This window comes from Halichoerus grypus, chromosome 5 (assembly GCF_964656455.1).
Source record: "Halichoerus grypus chromosome 5, mHalGry1.hap1.1, whole genome shotgun sequence".
NCBI classification, from domain to species: Eukaryota; Metazoa; Chordata; class Mammalia; order Carnivora; family Phocidae; genus Halichoerus; species Halichoerus grypus.
Genome location: NC_135716.1, coordinates 153,861,933 through 153,880,576, shown reverse-complemented (window position 1 = coordinate 153,880,576; position 18,644 = coordinate 153,861,933). Strand labels below are relative to the sequence as shown.

At 57.5% G+C, this 18,644-nt stretch overlaps 2 protein-coding genes across 6 annotated transcripts in view; both read left to right on the top strand.

Annotated features, from left to right (window-relative positions):
- Positions 1–9,151, top strand: part of ST3GAL3 (ST3 beta-galactoside alpha-2,3-sialyltransferase 3) — a 181,577-nt gene extending 172,426 nt beyond the window's left edge. For all 4 annotated transcript variants that reach the window (XM_078073266.1, XM_078073265.1, XM_078073268.1 and 1 more), the window contains 3 exons: positions 2,225–2,371; positions 2,567–2,713; positions 8,287–9,151. In XM_078073266.1, the coding sequence (XP_077929392.1) occupies positions 2,225–2,371; positions 2,567–2,713; positions 8,287–8,376 (384 nt within the window). In that variant the 3' untranslated portion in view covers positions 8,377–9,151. The remainder of the gene's footprint in view (positions 1–2,224; positions 2,372–2,566; positions 2,714–8,286) is intronic.
- A 2,537-nt stretch (positions 9,152–11,688) lies between these two features.
- ARTN (artemin) lies at positions 11,689–15,248 on the top strand. Of its 2 annotated transcripts, XM_078071739.1 has the most exons (5): positions 11,689–12,037; positions 12,231–12,381; positions 13,714–13,775; positions 14,117–14,255; positions 14,331–15,248. In XM_078071739.1, the coding sequence occupies exons 3-5, from the start codon at positions 13,716–13,718 to the stop codon at positions 14,810–14,812; spliced, it is 681 nt and encodes a 226-aa protein (XP_077927865.1). In that variant the 5' UTR covers positions 11,689–12,037; positions 12,231–12,381; positions 13,714–13,715; the 3' UTR covers positions 14,813–15,248. The 2 variants fall into 2 exon arrangements, with proteins under 2 accessions (XP_077927865.1, XP_035963455.2); XM_036107562.2 differs by lacking the exons at positions 11,689–12,037; positions 12,231–12,381 and having other exon boundaries at positions 13,560–13,775.
- The last annotated feature ends 3,396 nt before the right edge of the window (positions 15,249–18,644 follow it).

The window sequence follows — 18,644 nt, the reverse complement described above, 5'->3', positions numbered from 1 at the left end:
TCAGTGATAGGGGCGCCTGGGTGGCTCAGTCGTTAAGCATCTGCCTTCGGCTCAGGTCATGATCCCAGGGTCCTGGGATCGAGCCCCGCATCGGGCTCCCTGCTCGGCGGGAAGCCTGCTTCTCCCTCTCCCACTCCCCCTGCTTGTGTTCCCTCTCTCGCTGTGTCTCTCTCTGTCAAATAAATAAATAAAATCTTAAAAAAAAAAAAAAAAAAAAGTTCAGTGATAAAATATACACCTCAATTTTCTTTTAGTTTTGCTTTTTCAGCATTTAGTTATTTTGGGTACAGTGTGAGGAGAGGAAGTAAAAGGATCTTTTTTCTAAAGAGCCAATTTTCAAATACCACTTGCCGAGAAAATCATCTTGTGCCCACCAGCGGTGAAGCTTCCTTTATCATAACCTAAGCTGATACATATATACGTATATATTGCTCTGCTTCTGGGCTCTCTTGTTTCATTGATCTTTGTGTTGATTCTTATACATCTACCAATGTCTTAACAATTGCAAATTCATAATATACTCTAATATCTAATTTTTAAATTTGGGGGCTATTTTACCTGTTAAATGTTTTGGATGGGTTTTTGGAATCCCTTTGGTAAATTTCAAAGGTCCTATTGGGATTTTTCTTAGACTTCTGTTAAGCCTACACGAATCTGGGCAGACTTGGCATTGTGTTAGTATTCAGCCTTCCCATCCAAAAACATAGTTTGTCTCTCCTGTTTTTTTTTTTTCAAGTCATCTTTTTATCTCTCTCAATAAATGATTATAGGTTTTTTAAATTATTATTACAGGTCACATATCTTTAAGTCTGTTGCTCAGTATTTGATAATTTTCATTAGGATTGCAAATGGGATCTCCTTTGTATTATATCTGGTGACTGTTTCCTGTTGGAGTGCACATCCCATTACTAAATTATTCTCTCCATTCTAAGTTGAGTTGTTTTTTTTTTTTAGGTTTTCTAGGCAAATAACAAACACCCTGAGATATCAGGTTAGATGGGCTTGGTAATGCCTCCAGTCTGCAGGGTTGGTGCAGTTCTCTCCAACTACTGTCAGAGTCCAGCTCTAAGGGTGGAAAAGGTGGCTGAATGGGTCAAGCCCAAGTTCAGGGGTTCCTGAGGCTGGGGCAATAGAAGGGCAAGGGGCAGGGGGCTGAAGGAGCTCACAGGAAAGCTCCCTAGAGTGACCGACTTCAGGGACTAGACCAGAAAGGGCTTGTGTACTGGACACAAAGGTAGGGCTGGGGACTGGAGGAAGGGAGAGTCCGGAGAGGACGTTGTGGCCCTGGAATGGATGCTGGGATGTCAGGTTTGAGAGCTGACGCCTTTCCCATACAGGACTGGGCTCCCTGAGATCTCCACTTTGCGGTTAAAGACACTAAAGCTCTGGGGCGCCTGGGTGGCTCAGTCGTTGGGCGTCTGCCTTTGGCTCGGGTCGTGGTCCCGGGGTCCTGGGATCTAGCCCCGCATCGGGCTTCCCGCTCAGCGGGAAGCCTGCTTCTCCCTCTCCCACTCCCCCTGCTTGTGTTCCTGATCGCTATCTCTCTCTCTCTTTCAAATAAATAAATAAATAATCTTAAAAAAAAAAATAATAAAGACACTAAAGCTCTGAGAGCTTGTCACTTGCCTAAAGTCACCCACTGCTAATCAGTGGCTTACTGTGTTCTGCTGTGCCTTACTAGCTCACGTTCTGTCCTTATTTTTCAGGTTCACTTTAGAACAGTTGACTGAAAGCAAGGAGAGACAGCAGAAGGGAAAGGAGGCGAGCCCAGCAGAGCAGATAGGAGAGAGAGGGCAGGCTCCTCGTGGGCCCCTCAGTTAACTGCAAAGGGGAGGGGACAGCTGGGCTGCTGGGTCCTCCTGCTGATCCAAGAATCCCCTCAGACCAGAACAGCACACCTCAGGGCACCACCCTGTGTGCCCCTGCCCTGCAATTCACTCTGTGTCCTCCCTTATACTCTGTGGCCTCACCATGTGCTCACTGTCCTCCACCACATACTATTGTCTCTATCATACATCCTGTGTCGTCCCCCACGACCCCTGACCCCAACACACCAGCTCATCCCTCTGCCATGGTGTTTATTCCCCATGCCCCGGGTTCCCCAGTATAAACATCATGCCCCACTTGTTTCGTTTGCCTGTGCACACTTGGGGCCCTGCCACACACACACGGTCCCATGGCGAGCTGTGTGCCCAGCTCACGCCCACTTATGCTGTGTCTGCAGAGTGCATCAGATGGCTTCTGGAAATCTGTGGCCACGCGGGTGCCCAAGGAGCCCCCTGAGATTCGCATCCTCAACCCATACTTCATCCAGGAGGCCGCCTTCACCCTCATCGGACTGCCCTTCAACAATGGCCTCATGGGCCGCGGGGTGAGATAGCGGGGCCCTGGGAGAGGGCACGGGGAGCAGGGTCAGAGATGCCTTGGGAGGGGAGGACAGGGTGGCAGGGTGAGGGGCAGGGGGCCTAGTCCTCGGAAATGGAGCTCAGCTCTGGTGAGTGTGGCTAAGGGTCTCAGCCTGGCTCAGTTCTCCAGCTGAATTCTGCACCTTCTCCGTCCCCTCCAGAACATCCCAACCCTTGGCAGTGTGGCAGTGACCATGGCACTACACGGCTGTGACGAGGTGGCAGTCGCAGGCTTTGGCTACGACATGAGCACGCCCAATGCACCCCTGCACTACTATGAGACCGTGCGCATGGCAGCCATCAAAGAGGTGCCGGGCTGGGCGGGGGGGCGTCTCTGGGCAGGGCCGAGGGAGGGGTGCTCCCAGCACAAACCAACGGAAAGGGGTGAGCCAGTGGCTGGTCCGGCTGCCCAGAGTTCGCAAAGTTGGGTCACTGGAGGTCCATCCCTGCCTTCAGGTCTCTGATCACCACGCATCCTCTGTGCCCCTGAACCTAGCACCTCCTTCCCCACCCTTCTCGCCCAGAACGTTCCCTCCCTGGCCCTCTCCCTGCCCTTTTCCTGCACCTGCCTCATCCTTGCTATTCCCAAATGCCATATGCTAATCCTGGCACTAGCTCAGAGCCATCTTCTCCATCGAAAGCCCTGTCTTCCCCCAGAAGACTTCCATGCCCCCTCAAACTACCCCGAGACATTGCCTCTCTGTGCCGGGACAGTCCCTGTGCCCCTCTGCCCTCCCCTGTGAGGGAAGACCTGAAGCCCTGATGCTCTTGATCACCCAGAATGGCTTCCCAGGTGATCCATATGTCCAGGTGCCTTCATGTTCAAGAAGCATTCCGGGTCTCGGGGCTGGCAGTCAGCCTCTTCTGACAGCATCTCTGCCTTCACATCCAGAGCCCCTGTGAACCCCTCTTACAGTCCCCTCCACTGCCACCACCAGCCTTCCACTGACGCCAGCCTGGGACCTGCACATCTTGGGCCAGCACTTTGAGCAGCTTCTCTGCTCCCACATGGGGGGCTGGGGTGGAGGGGGTGTTGGAGGACGCCTCCCCTCTGTGCAGATTCCTAGTTCTATAAATGTAGGGGTTCCCATCTCAGCCAGCCCTCCTTCCTGCTCATCACCTTTCACACGCCCTCCTCCAGCCCAGAGCCCTGGCCCCCTCTCCGCCCCCCTCGTCCCGTGGGAAAACAGGCTGCAGCGGGGACTCCGGCAGCTCCTGCGGGCTTGTCCTCTCTGCCCTCCTCACTGCCTCACAGCCTGGCTTCCCCCTTCCCCCATGACTCCCACTAAGGTCACCGGTGACTCAGCTCAAGGCTGCCAAATCCAGTGGACACGTGTAAGCCTCATCCTTCCTGACCTCTCAGAAACGCTTTTTATGTTGATCACTCCTTCCTCTTTGAAACTTTTCCTGCTCAGACTTGCGAGTCCGTAATCTCTGGTGTTCCTCTCACTTCACTTGCTGGTCTCTCTCATTCTCTTCCTCAGCGTCCTTGATTTCAGTCCGCCCCAAAAGAGTCAACACTCGCTAGGGCTCTGTCCTGGACGGTCTTCTCACTGTCCTGGGGAGCTTGACATCCCCGTCCGTGGCTTGAATCCCCTTCTGTATGATTGCACGCGTGTTGCTCACTCAGGCCACCTCAAGCGATGAGAAGTTACTGCAGGAATTTAAGAGAGACTTGGGAAACCAGGAACGGCCTTACGGCGGGGCCCCCAGGGTAGCCTGGAATGGGGTTCAGGGTGGGGGGCCCGTCCCGGGGCTAGGACAGCTCCCGACTGATGCCGCCCCCCTCTGCAGTGTTTCCAGACCTGCCTCCTTGTTGCCAGGAACCCGTTGGTCTTTCCATCTGTGTCTCCTCGTGTATCTTCTTGCTTTCTTGGCCTTGCCAGCCCCGCTCTGAGCCACTAGCACTGCCTCCACCTGTCTCCTGGCTTCTGTTTGCTTGGATCTTTGGCCTCTTACTCCTTTTATGTGCACTTTGTGGCAGAGTCCCAGGCAGAGGGTGCGAGGCCGTAACCAGCTCACGCGGGGCTTCGTGGGCTGTGGTGAGGAGTTGGGACTCGACTCTGAAGGCCGGGAGGAGCCACGGGAGGCTTTTGGGCTGTAGATTAGCGTGCAGTAGGCCAGTCTGGCTGCAGCACGAAACAGAGGGGCGCGAGGCAGAGATCGATCCTGCCGGGCCGCTGTGCCAGCAGTCTAGGCAAGAGACGAAGGCTCCTGACCAGGAACTGTTCAGAGGCGATGAGAAGGCAGAGAAGAGACTGCATTTTCAATCAGTAGGTCTTGTCTCAGTGCAGGAATGAGGGAAGACTGCACCTTCCCTGAAACCCTCTGGTGGAGCCTGTTTCCTTTCTTTCTTCTTCAGTTTCTGGGCCAAACTGCCCCCCACCCCGACCCCACCCCATTATCTCTGAAAGTGGCTGGCTTGAGGCTCACGACATCGGCTGTGCCCGCCCTGTGCAGGGTGCTGGGGACTTCAAGCTATGAGATCAAATGTCCTGGGTTTAGAACCTTTCTTTCCTTCCCAGTAAGGGAAGAATGATAGCACCCACCCCCTAGGTTTGGGGAAGATTAGACACGATAATGTGTAAAAAAAAAACCAAAAAAAACGGCCTAGCACATAGTAAGCACTCATAAATGTTAGCTGTTATTATTAATGGTTTTTTTAATTTATTTTTTTAAAGATTTTATTTTTTGACAGAGAGAGAGAGAGACAGGGAAAGAGGGAACACAAGCAGGGGGAGTGGGAGAGGGAGAAGCAGGCTTCCCGCCGAGCAGGGAGCACAATGTGGGGCTCGATCCCAGGACCCTGGGATCATGACCTGAGCCGAAGGCAGACGCTTAACGACTGAGCCACCCAGGCGCCCCGCCGTTATTATTGTTTTGTCTGTACTTATCACCGTTCCCTCCCGGTATCCTGGCCGAAGATTCACTGGAAATGCCGGTGCCTGGGTTTAGCATCCTGCTGTCCACCTTGAGGGTCTGCAGGAAGCAGGTGAACCGTTCAGCACCCTGGCCCCAACACCGCTTCCCTCCGCTCGGCCCAGGGGCCCGTTCTCCAGGCCCAGCAGGAGGGGGTGGGCCGTGGAGACAAGCGGAGCACCGGTTCCGTGCTGGGGGGACATCCAAGGGAAGGGACATCAAAGGAGTTCGGAGAGGAGACAGAGCGAAGGTAGGGAGGAGTTAGGAAGGTGTAGGGTCGTGGAGACCAAGGGAGCGGTGTTCGGGGACTGTCCCCCACGTCAGGCGCTGTCGAGAAGTCCAGTAAGAGGAGCGCTGGGAAATGGCCCGTGGCTGCAGTGGTGAGGAGGCCCCGCAGACGGTGGGGAGAGCAGCTTCGAAGGCCCGTGGCTGCGCAGGGAGTAGAGGCAGTGCGGAGAGGCAGGCGTGGTGCCCAGTACGTGCTCCGGGGAAGCAGGGACAAGGAGGAGGAGGGAGGGGATAGAGCCGCAGCTTGCTCAGGGCCGAAGTGGGCTCACACAGGACTGTGCGACCCGGCGGAGAAACTCGGGCTGGAAATGTCCATTTGTGAGTTGTGAGCCCAGCTGCCGGTTCAGGTCTGCGGCCAGTAGAGTACAAAGCACAGGCGGTCGGGGCAGCACCAGGGTTTAATGACGGGGCGAAGGACGAGGAGCCAGAGATGGAGATGGAAAAAGAGCTGTCAGAAGGACAGCTGCAGGGGCGCCTGGGTGGCTCAGTTGGTTAAGCAACTGCCTTCAGCTCAGGTCATGATCCTGGAGTCCCGGGATCGAGTCCCGCATCGGGCTCCCTGCTCGGCAGGGAGTCTGCTTCTCCCTCTGACCTTCCCCCCTCTCATGTGCTCTCTCTCTCTCTCACTATCTCAAATAAATGAATAAATAAAATCTTAAAAAAAAAAAAAAAAAAAAAAAGAAGGACAGCTGCATCCAGAATCAGGAGTCCTGCTGTGGCTGGGGACCCAGGACTGCCAGAATTGTGCCCCAGCCCGTATATGGTGTAGACATCACGGTGTAGACAGCTCTGGTAAGCTCCTGCGCCGTCTGCATGGAAGGGAGAATGAGGAGGCCTTGCCTGGTCTAAGAGAGCTACAGCCCAGGGCCAGCCGTTTTGTTTACTATTTTATTATGGACACTGTCAAACATATTCATAAATGTAGAAAATAATATGATGAACTCTCAGGCACCTGTCACCCACTTCCCTCAGTTAGCAGCACATGGCCAGTGTTCATCTGTTCTTCCTCTCATGCACCCCTCCCCGCTGATTATTTGGAAATAAGTCTCAAATATCATATCATTCCAACCATAAATATTTCAATAGCTTTCGCTAAAAGATAAGAACTTTTAAAAAATTATCACAATACCATTATCACACCTAAAAAAATGAATCATTCCTTAATATCACAAAAAATGTCCAGTCTTGGGGTGCCTGGCTGGCTCAGTTGGAAGAGCATGCAACTCGGGTTCATGAGTCCGAGCCCCACAATGGGTGTAGAGATTAATGTAAAAATAAATAAATAAATAAATAAATCAGCTTTAAAAACAATGTCCATTCTTCCACTGAGCTTTCAACCATCGGTGACTCCCAGTGGGTGTTCTTAAAACTAACCCATCAGATTGGTTGCTTCTTCCTGGGGGTGATGAAGGAGAGACATAAGGAAAGAGCAGTATAAGTTTACACATCTGTTCGGATCCTGGCCCTGCCATTCCCCCAAGCCTCTGTGTTCTTAACCCACAAAATGGAATTTCATTCAGCACATCTTTATTGAGCACCTACTGTGTCAGCCAAACAGTCCCTGCCTTCGAAGAGAGACAGTGTGCCAGATGATTGACTCTTCGAGGGATGAGGGCAGAGCACGCTGGGGGTCTGCAACAGGAGGGGACAGTTCAGACAGCAGAGTGTCATGACAGGAGCCTCGAGGGAGCCGGAGGTTTTAGGGAGTTTGGAGGGACAGTCGTGTAGTCGCAGCGGCTGAGAGAGGAGGCAGACCCTGCAGACCTTCCAGGTGCCATGGAGCGTGGAGTGGGGGAGAAGAAACGGTCACCATTTGAGATGTGTCTGAGGGACACTGTCCTTAGGGTTCGTGGTTAGCCCAAGAAGTCGAAGGGCATAGTCAGAGGATACAGGGAATTTGGCCTGCGTTTCTGATTGCAGAGATTTGGCAAGCTGGAGAAAGTTGACGGGATGAGAATAGGGCCAGGACAGAGCCCTGGGTCCTTTGCACCAGCCAGCGGTTCCCGAGCACACCGCCGTGAGGTTCCCACAGAGCGGTCAGGGGTGTACAAACTACGGAGAGGCTGTCTGTCCGCTTTCCCTGAGTCAGTCAGTCCTTTTTCATTCTTTGAGAGACTTAGCCACCAGAGCCTCCTGGTGCGAGTACTGGGGACAGGACAGAGTCTGAGCCTGGGTGCAGTCTTCGCCCAGGAAAGCCCAGAAGGCGTCATCTTCCCTGTAATTTCCACATTCACAGAAAGGTGAGCCTCTTGTCCTCAGGCCCCCTGGCTCCTCTGATTTAGGAGGCAGGATTTCATCAGCCTGGAGACCGCGTTGCATCAGGCCGGAGGATGACTAAGCCACCCCACGTGGTTCTCCTTCCAGCAGGGCGCACCCCCCAGGCCTGGGCCAGCTCTCACTGACTCACATGGCCTACCCTCAGGGTGCCTAGGACCTAGGTGCCCTGGACGCGCTGCCGGACAAGGAGGTGACGTCTGGGGGAATAGGGTCAGAAGGCCTCCATCTTCGAAGACTTGGAAGAAGAGGAGAGGCAGAGTTCTCGTAGGGCGGGGAAAGGGGTTCTGGGAAGGGAGGAGGATGAGCAGATTTCCCACAATCACAGAGCACTGGGCGAGCAGTGGGCAGAAGAGAGCCCCGAGCTCCACTCATCCCTTCCCTGTGCCTTTCCTTTCAGTCCTGGACACACAATATCCAGCGGGAGAAAGAGTTTCTGCGGAAGCTGGTGAAAGCACGAGTCATCACTGACCTGACCAGCGGCATCTGAGGTGGGCCCAGCACGCGGCCACGGAGGCCCTGGCGCCAAGAGGAAGCAGCAAGCACCGCCACCTGCCCACTCCATTGGCCTCGGTCTGGCTCCGCCTGAAAGGTGCAGGAGTCTTCAGACCCAGAGAAGGACAGTGCCAAGTGGCCGCAGGGGTGGCGAGGCCTTGGCAGGGCAGCCAGAGCTGCGTCTGCCCAGAGGCCAGCCTCAGAGACCAGCACTTAGCCTCGTTCTCAGCCTGGGGCCTTGAAGCCAGAGGGCCGGGAGGCCGCCGGCCGTGCCCAGCAGGCCCAGCACGCGGGAGGTGGACATCAGGCTGCAAGGCTGCTGCTGGAATCATGTCTCCAATCAGTGTTTGGTGTATTATCATTTTGTGAATTTGGGGAGGGGGGAGGGGAGGGATAATTTATTTTTAAATAAGGTTGGAGATGTTGTTTGGTCCACTTGCCATGCAGAAAGAGGCCCACTAGGGGGCCCGTCGGGCTCCCTGTAGAGTGGGGGTGCCGTGAGTAGCCTGTGCCCTGCTTGGGGCTAGAGGGAGGTGGGCAGGATCTCATGCCAACCCCCTCCAGCTCATGACACTGTTTGGCCTTTCTTGAGGAGAAGATGGGGTATTCCCATGCACCAGCCCCTAACTATGCCACAGGGAAACCCTGGAGCCATCATTGAAGCCGACAAGGCAGACCCTGGGTTAAGCAGAGAGAAGTTCAGAGCTCGGGAGGCGAGGCCCGGCCTAGCGTGATGGGAATGCCCCCCCCCCTGCCCCCCCCCCCCCCCCCCCCCCCCCCGCGCCGCTGCAGCTGATCCACAGGACAGTGCCCCAGCCTGGACTGACCAACTTGGCAGCTGTTCTGGATTTCGGCAACGACACTGTCAGGTCCTTGGGCTCTGCCTTCAGCCTGGACCAGAGGGAAGTGAGGCTCAAGGACCTTACCCAGGCTGTGGCAGCCACCCTGGGCAGCCATCCTGGAAGCAATAAAGCTCTTCCTGAATCTGGCCTCCTCTTGCTTTCTCTGACTCTCCTGGAAGAAGCAGGACCCTGGGGCCTCAGCAACTCCATTAAACCCAAGGGCCATCTCTCTAGCCCACAGATTCCTCGGTCCCTTTCTCTTCTCCTGTCAACTGCAGGACCTGGGGAGCCACCTGGGGGCCTTCGTAAGCCTCTCCCATCCCACACAGTCCTGCACCCTCTTGGCCTTAAGAGAGGCAGATCAGAGGTACGAGGGCATGCCCCAGAGCCTACCCTACCCTAAAGGAGCCAGAGGGCAGGGGGTAGAGATCCACGGCCCTAGGACAGCACCTCCAGGTCCCCAGAGCCCCAGTTCTGCGGGGACAGAGATTCCTGCAAGCACAAGAAAGCTATGTGCTGAGCCCCCCCGACACACTCACAGACCACACTTGCTCCTGACACCCCGGGCTGAGCTCCGGAGAGAATATGCCCCACCCCCACCCAGAGCACAAAGGCACACCCTCTCCCCACAGCCCCCCTCTACCCACACAGAACAGAAAGGCAGAGCCCAGCTCTAGGCACCCTCAGGTAAACCTGGGAGAGAACACCCCCACCCCCACCCCGAGAGCCCTAGAATCTGATCGCTGCCCTCGCAGCGACCCCAGGCAGGCCTGAGATCCGGACAAACACACCTGCATCAGAGGCATGGAGTGAGCTTCCTGTCAGAGCTGCCACCGTGGCAGTAAGAGAGGCTGGCTGGCCCCCTGGCCTCTCGCTTGCCATCCCAAGGGCCACCAGCATCCCACATGCCCCCTTACTGCTGTGGTTTGTCCTCAGGCAGAAACCGCCTCCTCTGAGGGGAAAGTCGGGCCCTGACGGAGGGACAGGCACACCCAGAACTCCCTTGGGATGCTGCTGGAAACAGGGCACAACTCCAGTGCACATTGTAGTCTACGGGAAGGGTGCCCCCTGGAGTTGTACGGGGCCTAGGCTGCAGGCCTACAAGAGGCAGCCATGGTTGACAAAGTCCCAGGTTGCAGGAAGCAGCAAAGAGAGGAGCTATTCACTGCTCGGTCCCCTGTCCCACAGGGGTCCTGTCAGGCCTGTGGACAGCCACCTCCCACCCCCCCCCCAGCAGTTCTCCGTGGTCTGGCTTCCACTGCACGGAACCTGCTGTCACAAAGCTGTGGTTCTCGGCCTTGGCCACACACCAGACTAACCTGTGCAAGCTGGAAGATCTGCACATGCCCACCCCAGGATTCTGATTCAGGTTTGGGGTGGGGCCCAGATGTGGGTGGTTTTTAAAGGTCCACAGGAGATGCTGATGCATGGACAAGGTATAGCTGGTCCACACACGCCCCCGGAGCACTTCCATCCCCACCCACGGCTCCCCACTGGCAGCTGGTCCACAATTCCCAAATTGCCCTCTTCGGCCCAGCTCTCTCCACTTTGCTCCAGGCTACGCAGTCAGCCACTTCCTGAACATTACCACTAGGGTAATCCACCACACATCTGACACTGAACTCCTGAGCTCCTGTCTCCAGCCTGTCCTCCTCGAGGGAGCCCCAGCTGCCGGCACGCAGCCCCTCCACATCGTCACCCCGGCCAGAGGCGCGCCTTTGTCTGTCCTACCTCTTCATTCCATCCAATCAGGCACCAACTGAGTTTTCAAGAAGATGTGGTCTGAAAAGCCTTGCAGCCCTCTGCTCACCCCACGTCTCTGCTTCAGACCCCTCTCTCCCCAGCAGCCTCCTTACGTCTCCCCCAGATCAGCCAGTCACTGCAATGCATGTCTGGTCGCACCATTCTGCTGCCTGAAACCCTTCAGTGGTCCCCAGGGCCACTGCTATGAAGTCCAGACTCCCCAGTATGACACAAAGGATCTGGCCTTCCCTTACCTCTATCCATGTTACTCAACCTCCAGCTCACCTGCCAAATTGCTGTAATTAGGCCCCTGAAATACTACCCTCCAGCCGTGCATGTGCATCTCCTCTGTGACCCTCCCTTCCTCGGCCCGGGCACCTGTTCCTACCAGCACTGCCCCGGCGGGGCCCGGGGAGCACCGTGTTTGCCGGTGGGCGGCAGGGCGGCTGGAGCGGGGTCGGACCTCCAGCGCCCCAGCGCAGCTCCTCACCGACCCGACAAGTTCCGTGGGTCTGCTGAGAGAAGAAGCTAGCAGTGGGCCAGATAGCGGAGAGCAGCCGCGGCGGGTCGGCCAGCCGGGACCCAGGAGACCGCACCCATCTCAGGGCCCACGGCGGAGGCAGGGACCGGCCTGTCCCCTCCCTCCCCACCCTCCGCCCAGCCTCCCAACTCCCTACTTCGCGCGTCTACAAACTCTGAACGCCCAGTTCCCGCGCCTCTCCGCCGCCCGGGTTCTCCGCTCTGCGTCCCAGGGTCCCTTCCCAGCGTCTCCTCCCCGCCCCCCCCCCCCCGCCCGGCTCGGGGGACCCAGCGTAGCCGGGGGGGCCAGATCCCAGCAGGTGGAGCGGCCAGGTGAGCCCTGAAAGGTGGGGTTGGGCGGGGGCGCTCTGGGCCCCACCCCGGGATCCGGTGACGCCGGGGCTGGAATTTGACACCGGATGGCGGCGGGCATGAGGCTGCTGAGGGATGGAGTTGGGCCCGGCCCCCAGACACGGCCCACGGGCTCCGCCAGCAGCAGGTCCCTCGGGCCCCAGCCCTCACTGCGTCCCGGACCCAGAGCCCTGCACCGCGGTAAGCCAACCTGTTGGCCCAGCCCTGGGGCTCGGGGGAGCGGGCGGGATAGTTCCCCTCCGCTCCTTTCCCACGTCCTCCCTCTCCTGGGCCGGAGGCACAGCTCTCCGCCCCTCCCAGCCCCCTCAGTCCCCCTGTCGCTGGTCGGACTGCGCTAGCCTGCTCTAATGTGAAGTCCCCGCTGCCGCTACAGGACGCACACTGGCCGCCAAGGCCACGCTTTTGGCTAAAAGAGGTGCTGCCAGGTGCACAGTCCTGGGCATGAGCCTTTTAAGCTGCGGGGGAAAGCCCAGCACTGGTCCCAGGAAAGGTGCCTAGAAGAACCACGGAGGAGGACCCCTGTGGTGAGTATCCGGCTGGCAGGCGGGGAAGCAAGGACTGGTGGACCAAGTGGCCCCCAGCCTGCCAGGAGGGAGACTGGGCCTGACCTGCCCTCAAGAGACCTGCTCCTGAGCTCCCCCTAGCGCAGGGGGTCACTGAGGCTGCCTGGCCCGGCTTTCCCTCCGTCAATGAGAACAGTCACTAGCCTGGCCCCTCAAGGCCTGATTCAATTAGCAGAGCATGCCTGGCCCTGGAGGAGCACACCGGGGAGGCCTGGGGAGGTCTGGTCCACAGGTATGCAGACGTTCTGTGTGCTATGGGGTGGGGGTGGACGGTGACAGCTGGGATCCAAGGGCAGACCAGCTAGTGAGGGCTCTAGGGCCCCAGAGGGGTGTTTGGGAATGCCAGCCAGGGTGGGTTCACCAAAGGGTTGGTGGGGCTCAGAAAGGATGGCTGGGCTCATGAAGGATGGCTCGTGGGGGAAACTTAGAGGAGCAGGGCCAGGCTGCCAGACCCACAGGAAGCTGGAAGGGCAACAGACCTGGACCAGCTCTCAAAGACCAGGTTGAAGTGGAGGCCAGGAGGGCCCTCCTGGGAGTTGCTCAGCCCTGAGTCTATTTGAGGGCAGCCAAAAGCCCACCCCCCCTTTGAGTCTGCAGGCTTGGCAATGCTGCCCCCTGGTGGCCACAGGGAGCCATGCCCAGGCCCTATGTTAGAGGGCCCATCAGCCCCCATCACCGGCTGGCTCTTGAGGGACCATCTGTGGTTGAGAAGAGAGAACTCTGGCGGCTCTGGGTCCAGACAGAGAGATCACAGAGGAGCAAGGTGCAGCAGCGCTGGGTGGGCAACACAGGCTGAGGCCGGGGTGTTGCTGACATCAGATAGGTCAACAGCAAGCACCCTAAATCTTCTCTAGGCCACATCTTCCTGCTCGTGACATAGAGACAAAGCTCTCTGTGGGACCCAGTGCGTCCAACTACTTCCTTCTCCAGCTGCTCCTGGCAGCTCCAGCCCTGCAGGACAGAGCAGCAAGGCCCCGGGGAAAGAGACCTGGGATGGTAGGCAGCCGCCGAGCTTCTCTGAGTCTTACTTGCCATCTACCTCTTGGAGTTGTGAGGACTGAAAGAGGGAAACAGGTGCAAAGCACCAACACACAGTTAGGTTCTCAATGCAGTTACTTCTCGACCTGGGTTGAGTCCAGCTGTCCAAGCCCCTTGTACTTCATCTGGAGACACTGAAGTGGAGGGATGACCTGCTCAAAGGATAACTCCTCTCTCAATGCTCCAAGCTGCCTCAAGAGGAGGGGGGGCGGGAGCAAGTCGACTACGGCTGATGGGCGCTCCTGGTATTGACAGAGATGGAGCCCGGATGTGGAAGCCCTTCTGTGCTGCCCCACTGGCCCCAGCCTAGGCGGCAGGTGAGTGGTTCTCCCGGGGGACTGCCACCTGGAACTGAGGAAAGGTGGTCTGATTGGGGAGGAAGCGCAGGGCTTGGCCAGGGTTGGCGACAGAAGCGGAAGGGGAAATGGTCAAGGAGGAACCAGGAGGAAGGAGGAAAGTCAGTGATCTCTCCCCTGGGCTCCCTGAGGCAGCGGACCCACTATCCTCCAACCTAAACCCTCCGGGAGCTCCCCCCACCCACCTAAGCGCCCATCCTCTCTCTGATCCCCGCCGCCCCAGCCCCTTCCTGAGCTCCCTCCACCCCGAGCCGACCTGGGTGTCTATTCCTCCCTGAGGCTCCACTTCTGTCTCCGCGCAGCCTGCCCTGTGGCCAACCCTGGCCGCTCTGGCCCTGCTGAGCAGCGTCGCCGAGGCCTCCCTGGGCCCCGCGCCCCGCAGTCCCGCCCCGCGCCTCGGCCCCGCTCCTGGCCCGGCGCCCCCCACCGGTCACCTGCCGGGTAGGTGAGAGGGCGAGGGGGCGGGGCGGGGCGGGGCTGGCCCGGGACCCCGAGCGTGACTCAGTCTCCTTGCAGGGGGCCGCGCGGCCCGCACGTGCGGCGGAAGAGCCCGGCGGCCGTCGCCCCAGCCGCCCCGGCCCGCGCCCCAGCCGCCCGCGCCCTCGCCCGCGCCAGCCCGGGGGGGCCGCGCGGCGGGAGCCGGGGGCCGGGACGGCCGCGCGAGCCGGGGGAGCCGCGCGCGGACGGCGGGGGCGCGGGGCTGCCGCCTGCGCTCGCAGCTGGTGCCGGTGCGCGCGCTCGGCCTGGGCCACAGCTCCGACGAGCTGGTGCGTTTCCGCTTCTGCAGCGGCTCCTGCCGCCGCGCGCGCTCCCCGCACGACCTCAGCCTGGCCAGCCTGCTGGGCGCCGGGGCCCTGCGGCCGCCCCCGGGCTCGCGGCCCGTCAGCCAGCCGTGCTGCCGCCCCACGCGCTACGAGGCCGTCTCCTTCATGGACGTCAACAGCACCTGGAGGACCGTGGACCGCCTGTCGGCCACTGCCTGCGGCTGCCTGGGCTGACGCCTCGCTCCAGGGCTTGGCGGACTGCACCCTTCCCCGCGGCTCCTCGCACCCCGGGGGCCCTCTCGCAGGAGAGCCGGGGCGGGGGGGGGGGGGGAGCTCAGTCAGAGATGGAGGCCTCAGCCCCGGGGTGATGGGCCGGGGAGTGATGGCCACGAGCCCTCGAGAGGTGTTGGGACGACCGACCTGCCGCGCCAGGGTCCTCGCCCTGCAGACGCCAGACACCTCAGCCCTGGAGACCTTAGGACCCGCTTCTCACAGACTCTGGCACTGACTTGGCCTCGGGAGAACGCAGCCGTGCCGAGGCCCCAAGCGTCAGCCCAGGCCCTGGGGGCGCGGAATCGGAGGAGACACACTGCAGTCGCATCGCCCGCGCGGGCCTGTACTCACTCGTGGGAGCCGGACCCCTATTTATTACTCCTAAGTTATTTATTTACTTCCGTGGTTTGTCAGAGCCTTTCCTGGGCAGTGGGGCTGGATGGGTAACAGCAGCTGGATGGGGATCATGCGCTGGCCATCCCACTCACTTCAGGCTGACTCCGCAATCACAGGCCTGGCCTGGATTGTCCATTGCTTCCCAGCAGCTCTGGGACATGGGGGGGGGGGGGAACACCGGCAGAGTGGGTGGCACAGGTGTGCTCTCCAGTCCCGACAGGCCAGCTCACAGCCCCCTGCACCGTCCCCAGCACTTGGGACCCGGAATTACGGGTGGAGAGAACCCTACCCTTGTCACGTCAGACATTCTGGGGGCCTCACTTACTGTGTAACGACACAGAGAACCACACATTGCCCCATCCCACGGTCACTCATCTGTGTCCTACCCGCCAGGGCCTGACAGGTGCATACACTCCCTCTGCTTGTAGACAATCCAGCATGGGGACCTCACTGCCCACAATCCATGAGGCAACCCAGGGCAAAAGAGCATCTGAAAAGGCTGCAGGTGGGCAAGAAGGCGCAGCTGGTTTCGGGGGAATGAAGCAGAGAGCATCAAGGGAATAAAAGGGCAGGAAAGGACTGAGGGCCCCCCAGAGGGACCTGCATTTTGAATGATGAACAAGGATATTCATTTATTCATTCAACAAATATTTACTAATCACCTATTATATGTCAGACAGTAGGTAGACACCAGACGTACAGAAGTGAAAGGAACATGACCCCTGCCCTGAAGCTTAACTCAGGAGTGACAGACAATAAATAATTATGGAAGTTCAATTTGACAGTATGAAAAAGGGCAAGAAGCTAAGAGGTACACACCTGCATTGGGAAGGAAGGAGAGGTTAGTGCTGACCCTGGCCTTCCGCAGTGTCCCCGAGTCATCTCTCAAAAGTCAGTGCAATCCCTCTGAGCTTTCCTGCATGTCCCTGGGAAACCCTGTTTCCTGGGTCCTATGAATTTGTCCAATATGATGTTCTTCTTTGGAAATAAGATGAGGGCCTGCGTTTGGAAAGGATGCCCAGTCTGAGGAACCATGGGGTGTCCAGAGGGGCTGTCGGGAGGAAGGGATATGCTGGACTGGAGCTGAGGAGGGAGGGCCGGCCTGGAGATGGATTTGGCAGCTGTGAGCACAAGGGCAGCAGCTGCAGCCCGGGGTGCATGAGAGCACCACGGGAGTGAGGCGGCCGAGGGTGGGGCCCCTCGGCATCTGCCACTGCTAACCAAACTTCCTTCCGAACTGTCTAAGTGCCTGGCTGCTTTGGCACAGGTGCCCCCCTTCGCCCGGGCTGGAGTGAGGAGCAGGCAAAAGTGAGGGCCGTGAGCATTCTGGGTCAAGGAGGAGAAACAGGCCTCTGCTTCCACTCTTCCGTGTTCGCTGCCCCAGTTCTAGATGCTCCCCAAACTCTGGTGCTCTCACACTGCCTTCAAACACCCCTTTGCCCCCTCTCTCTGCCTCCAAGCTGATTGAGGACCCTCAGTCTCCAGCCCTTCCCAGCCCCACCGGAAGAAAATGGCACCAGTGCCATACAGTTTGCAGATGCTTCACAGAGGCCTGGGCCCCGGCCCTGGTTGAGGATGAAGGGGGACATCCCGTCAAGCAGGGTCACTGGGCCCAGGGAGACCCTACTGGAAAGACTTGAAAACCTGGCCTAGCCCCCAAGCCCTCCAGGCCCTGCCCTTCAGTGGTCATCTCTGCTCTCAGAGCCACTTAAAGGAGACAACAGACTGAAGCTGCCTCTGACAATGCTCTCAGCAGGAGAGCCAGGTCGGAACCCAAGCCAGAGGTGCTGGCCCTCAACAGTCCTGACTGCTGGGCCTTGAGCAAGCAGGGTCCCTCCAACTCAAGGCTGCATTTTGGGCCCCAGAGAGACTGTGCCCAACATCTCACAAAGTCCCAGATGAAACAGTACCTTCTCTAAGAAGAACACAGTCCCACAAGAACCCAAATCCCTCTTTAAAAAAAAAAAAAAAATAATAAACCACTTTCCCCCAAAGGAACAAGCTCCAGAGCTGCAGTTCTCTGCCCACAACTTAGCAGGGGTCACTGTCACATAAACTCACCAGGCAGAGCACTTTCCACCCGGGAGCCACAGGTGGTTCTGGTATCTCCAGTCTTTTTTTTTCTTTCTTTTTCTTTTTTAGATTTTATTTGTTTATTTGACAGAGAGATAGAGAGCACAAGCAGGGGGAGCGGCAGGCAGAGGGAGAGGGAGAAGCAGGCTCCCCACCCAGCAGGGAGCCCGACGTGGGGTTCCATCCCAGGATTCTGAGATCATGACCCAAGCTGAAGGCAGATGTTTAACTGACTGAGCCACCCAGGCACCTCTGTTATCTCCATTCTTGACCGTAGTCTTTGTTTCACATTTGCAAAACTACATTGCCTGTTTGAGTGGTCTTCCCAGAACCAAGGTATGGTCTCCTCTAAAGGGCTTTCAAGTCACCACCTCTTATAAGACGGAAAACTATAGGCAGCTTTGAAATGGCAGTTTTTCCAGCTTCAGGGAGTACCCAAAACTTCCCTCGACATTTGGTTCATCCGGGAACTGAGGTGTGGGGTTCCATGTGCACTTGCCAATGATTTTCCTCTCTCTTGTCCAGGGATGGTCCTATTTCCCCTGGGACAGAGTGTATGTGCACTGGCTGACTCACTGAGGTCTCATCCAGGAAAGGAGAGGCTGTGTAGAAAGCTGAGGATCAGAGAAAAGATCTAGGAGCGTCTGCACCATGTGAGGTCACCTTTTTTGTTCACAGGAGTGGTTCTTAAACTGTTTGGGGGTTGTAGAGTCCTTAGGGAATCTGATGAAAACCAGAGGTTCTCTCCCTGCACCCCCAAATGATGAAAAGACCACTCCTTCAATTTATCCTACATCCTACAGATAGGTTTTTGTAAAATGCAAATCCAATCATCACTGCCCACTTGAAACCCCACTTAAGATTTGTTGAACAACTAGATTCCCACTAGATTTTTGCTTCCGAGCTAATCGAACCCCCCTCCTCACCCATTTCTCTCTATTCTTCAAGCCCAGACCAAGTTTCTCCTCCTCAGGGAAGCCTACACTCACATTCTTCAGCCTTAGCAGCTATTGCCAATGTCAGCTTCCTCCACCGAATACAAGTACAGAGGTCCTCCTTTCCCTTTTGATTATTTTTTCCCCTGCTGGGATAGCTGGCAAGAGTTAATAAAAGATTGGGGTGCCTGGCTGGCTCAGTCAGAAGAGCATGAGACTCTGGATCTCAGGGTTGTGAGTTTGGGCCCCATGATGGGTGTAGAGATTACTTCAATAAATAAACTTTAGAAATAAGAGTTAATATAAGGGCAAGTGGAAGTGTAAGGGGTAGGGGCTGCTGGGGTCTGCGGCGGACCAGATCTGTGGCTGGTCTCTGCTACACTAGCTGT

Bases quoted from the DNA above. Each gene is read 5' to 3' on its own strand.
- ARTN (XM_078071739.1), top strand. From the start codon at position 13,716: ATGGAGCCCGGATGTGGAAGCCCTTCTGTGCTGCCCCACTGGCCCCAG. The intron at 13,776-14,116 runs GTGAGTGGTTCT...GTCTCCGCGCAG, and splicing joins GGCCCCAGCCTAGGCGGCAG to CCTGCCCTGTGGCCAACCCT. The intron at 14,256-14,330 runs GTAGGTGAGAGG...GTCTCCTTGCAG, and splicing joins CCCCACCGGTCACCTGCCGG to GGGGCCGCGCGGCCCGCACG.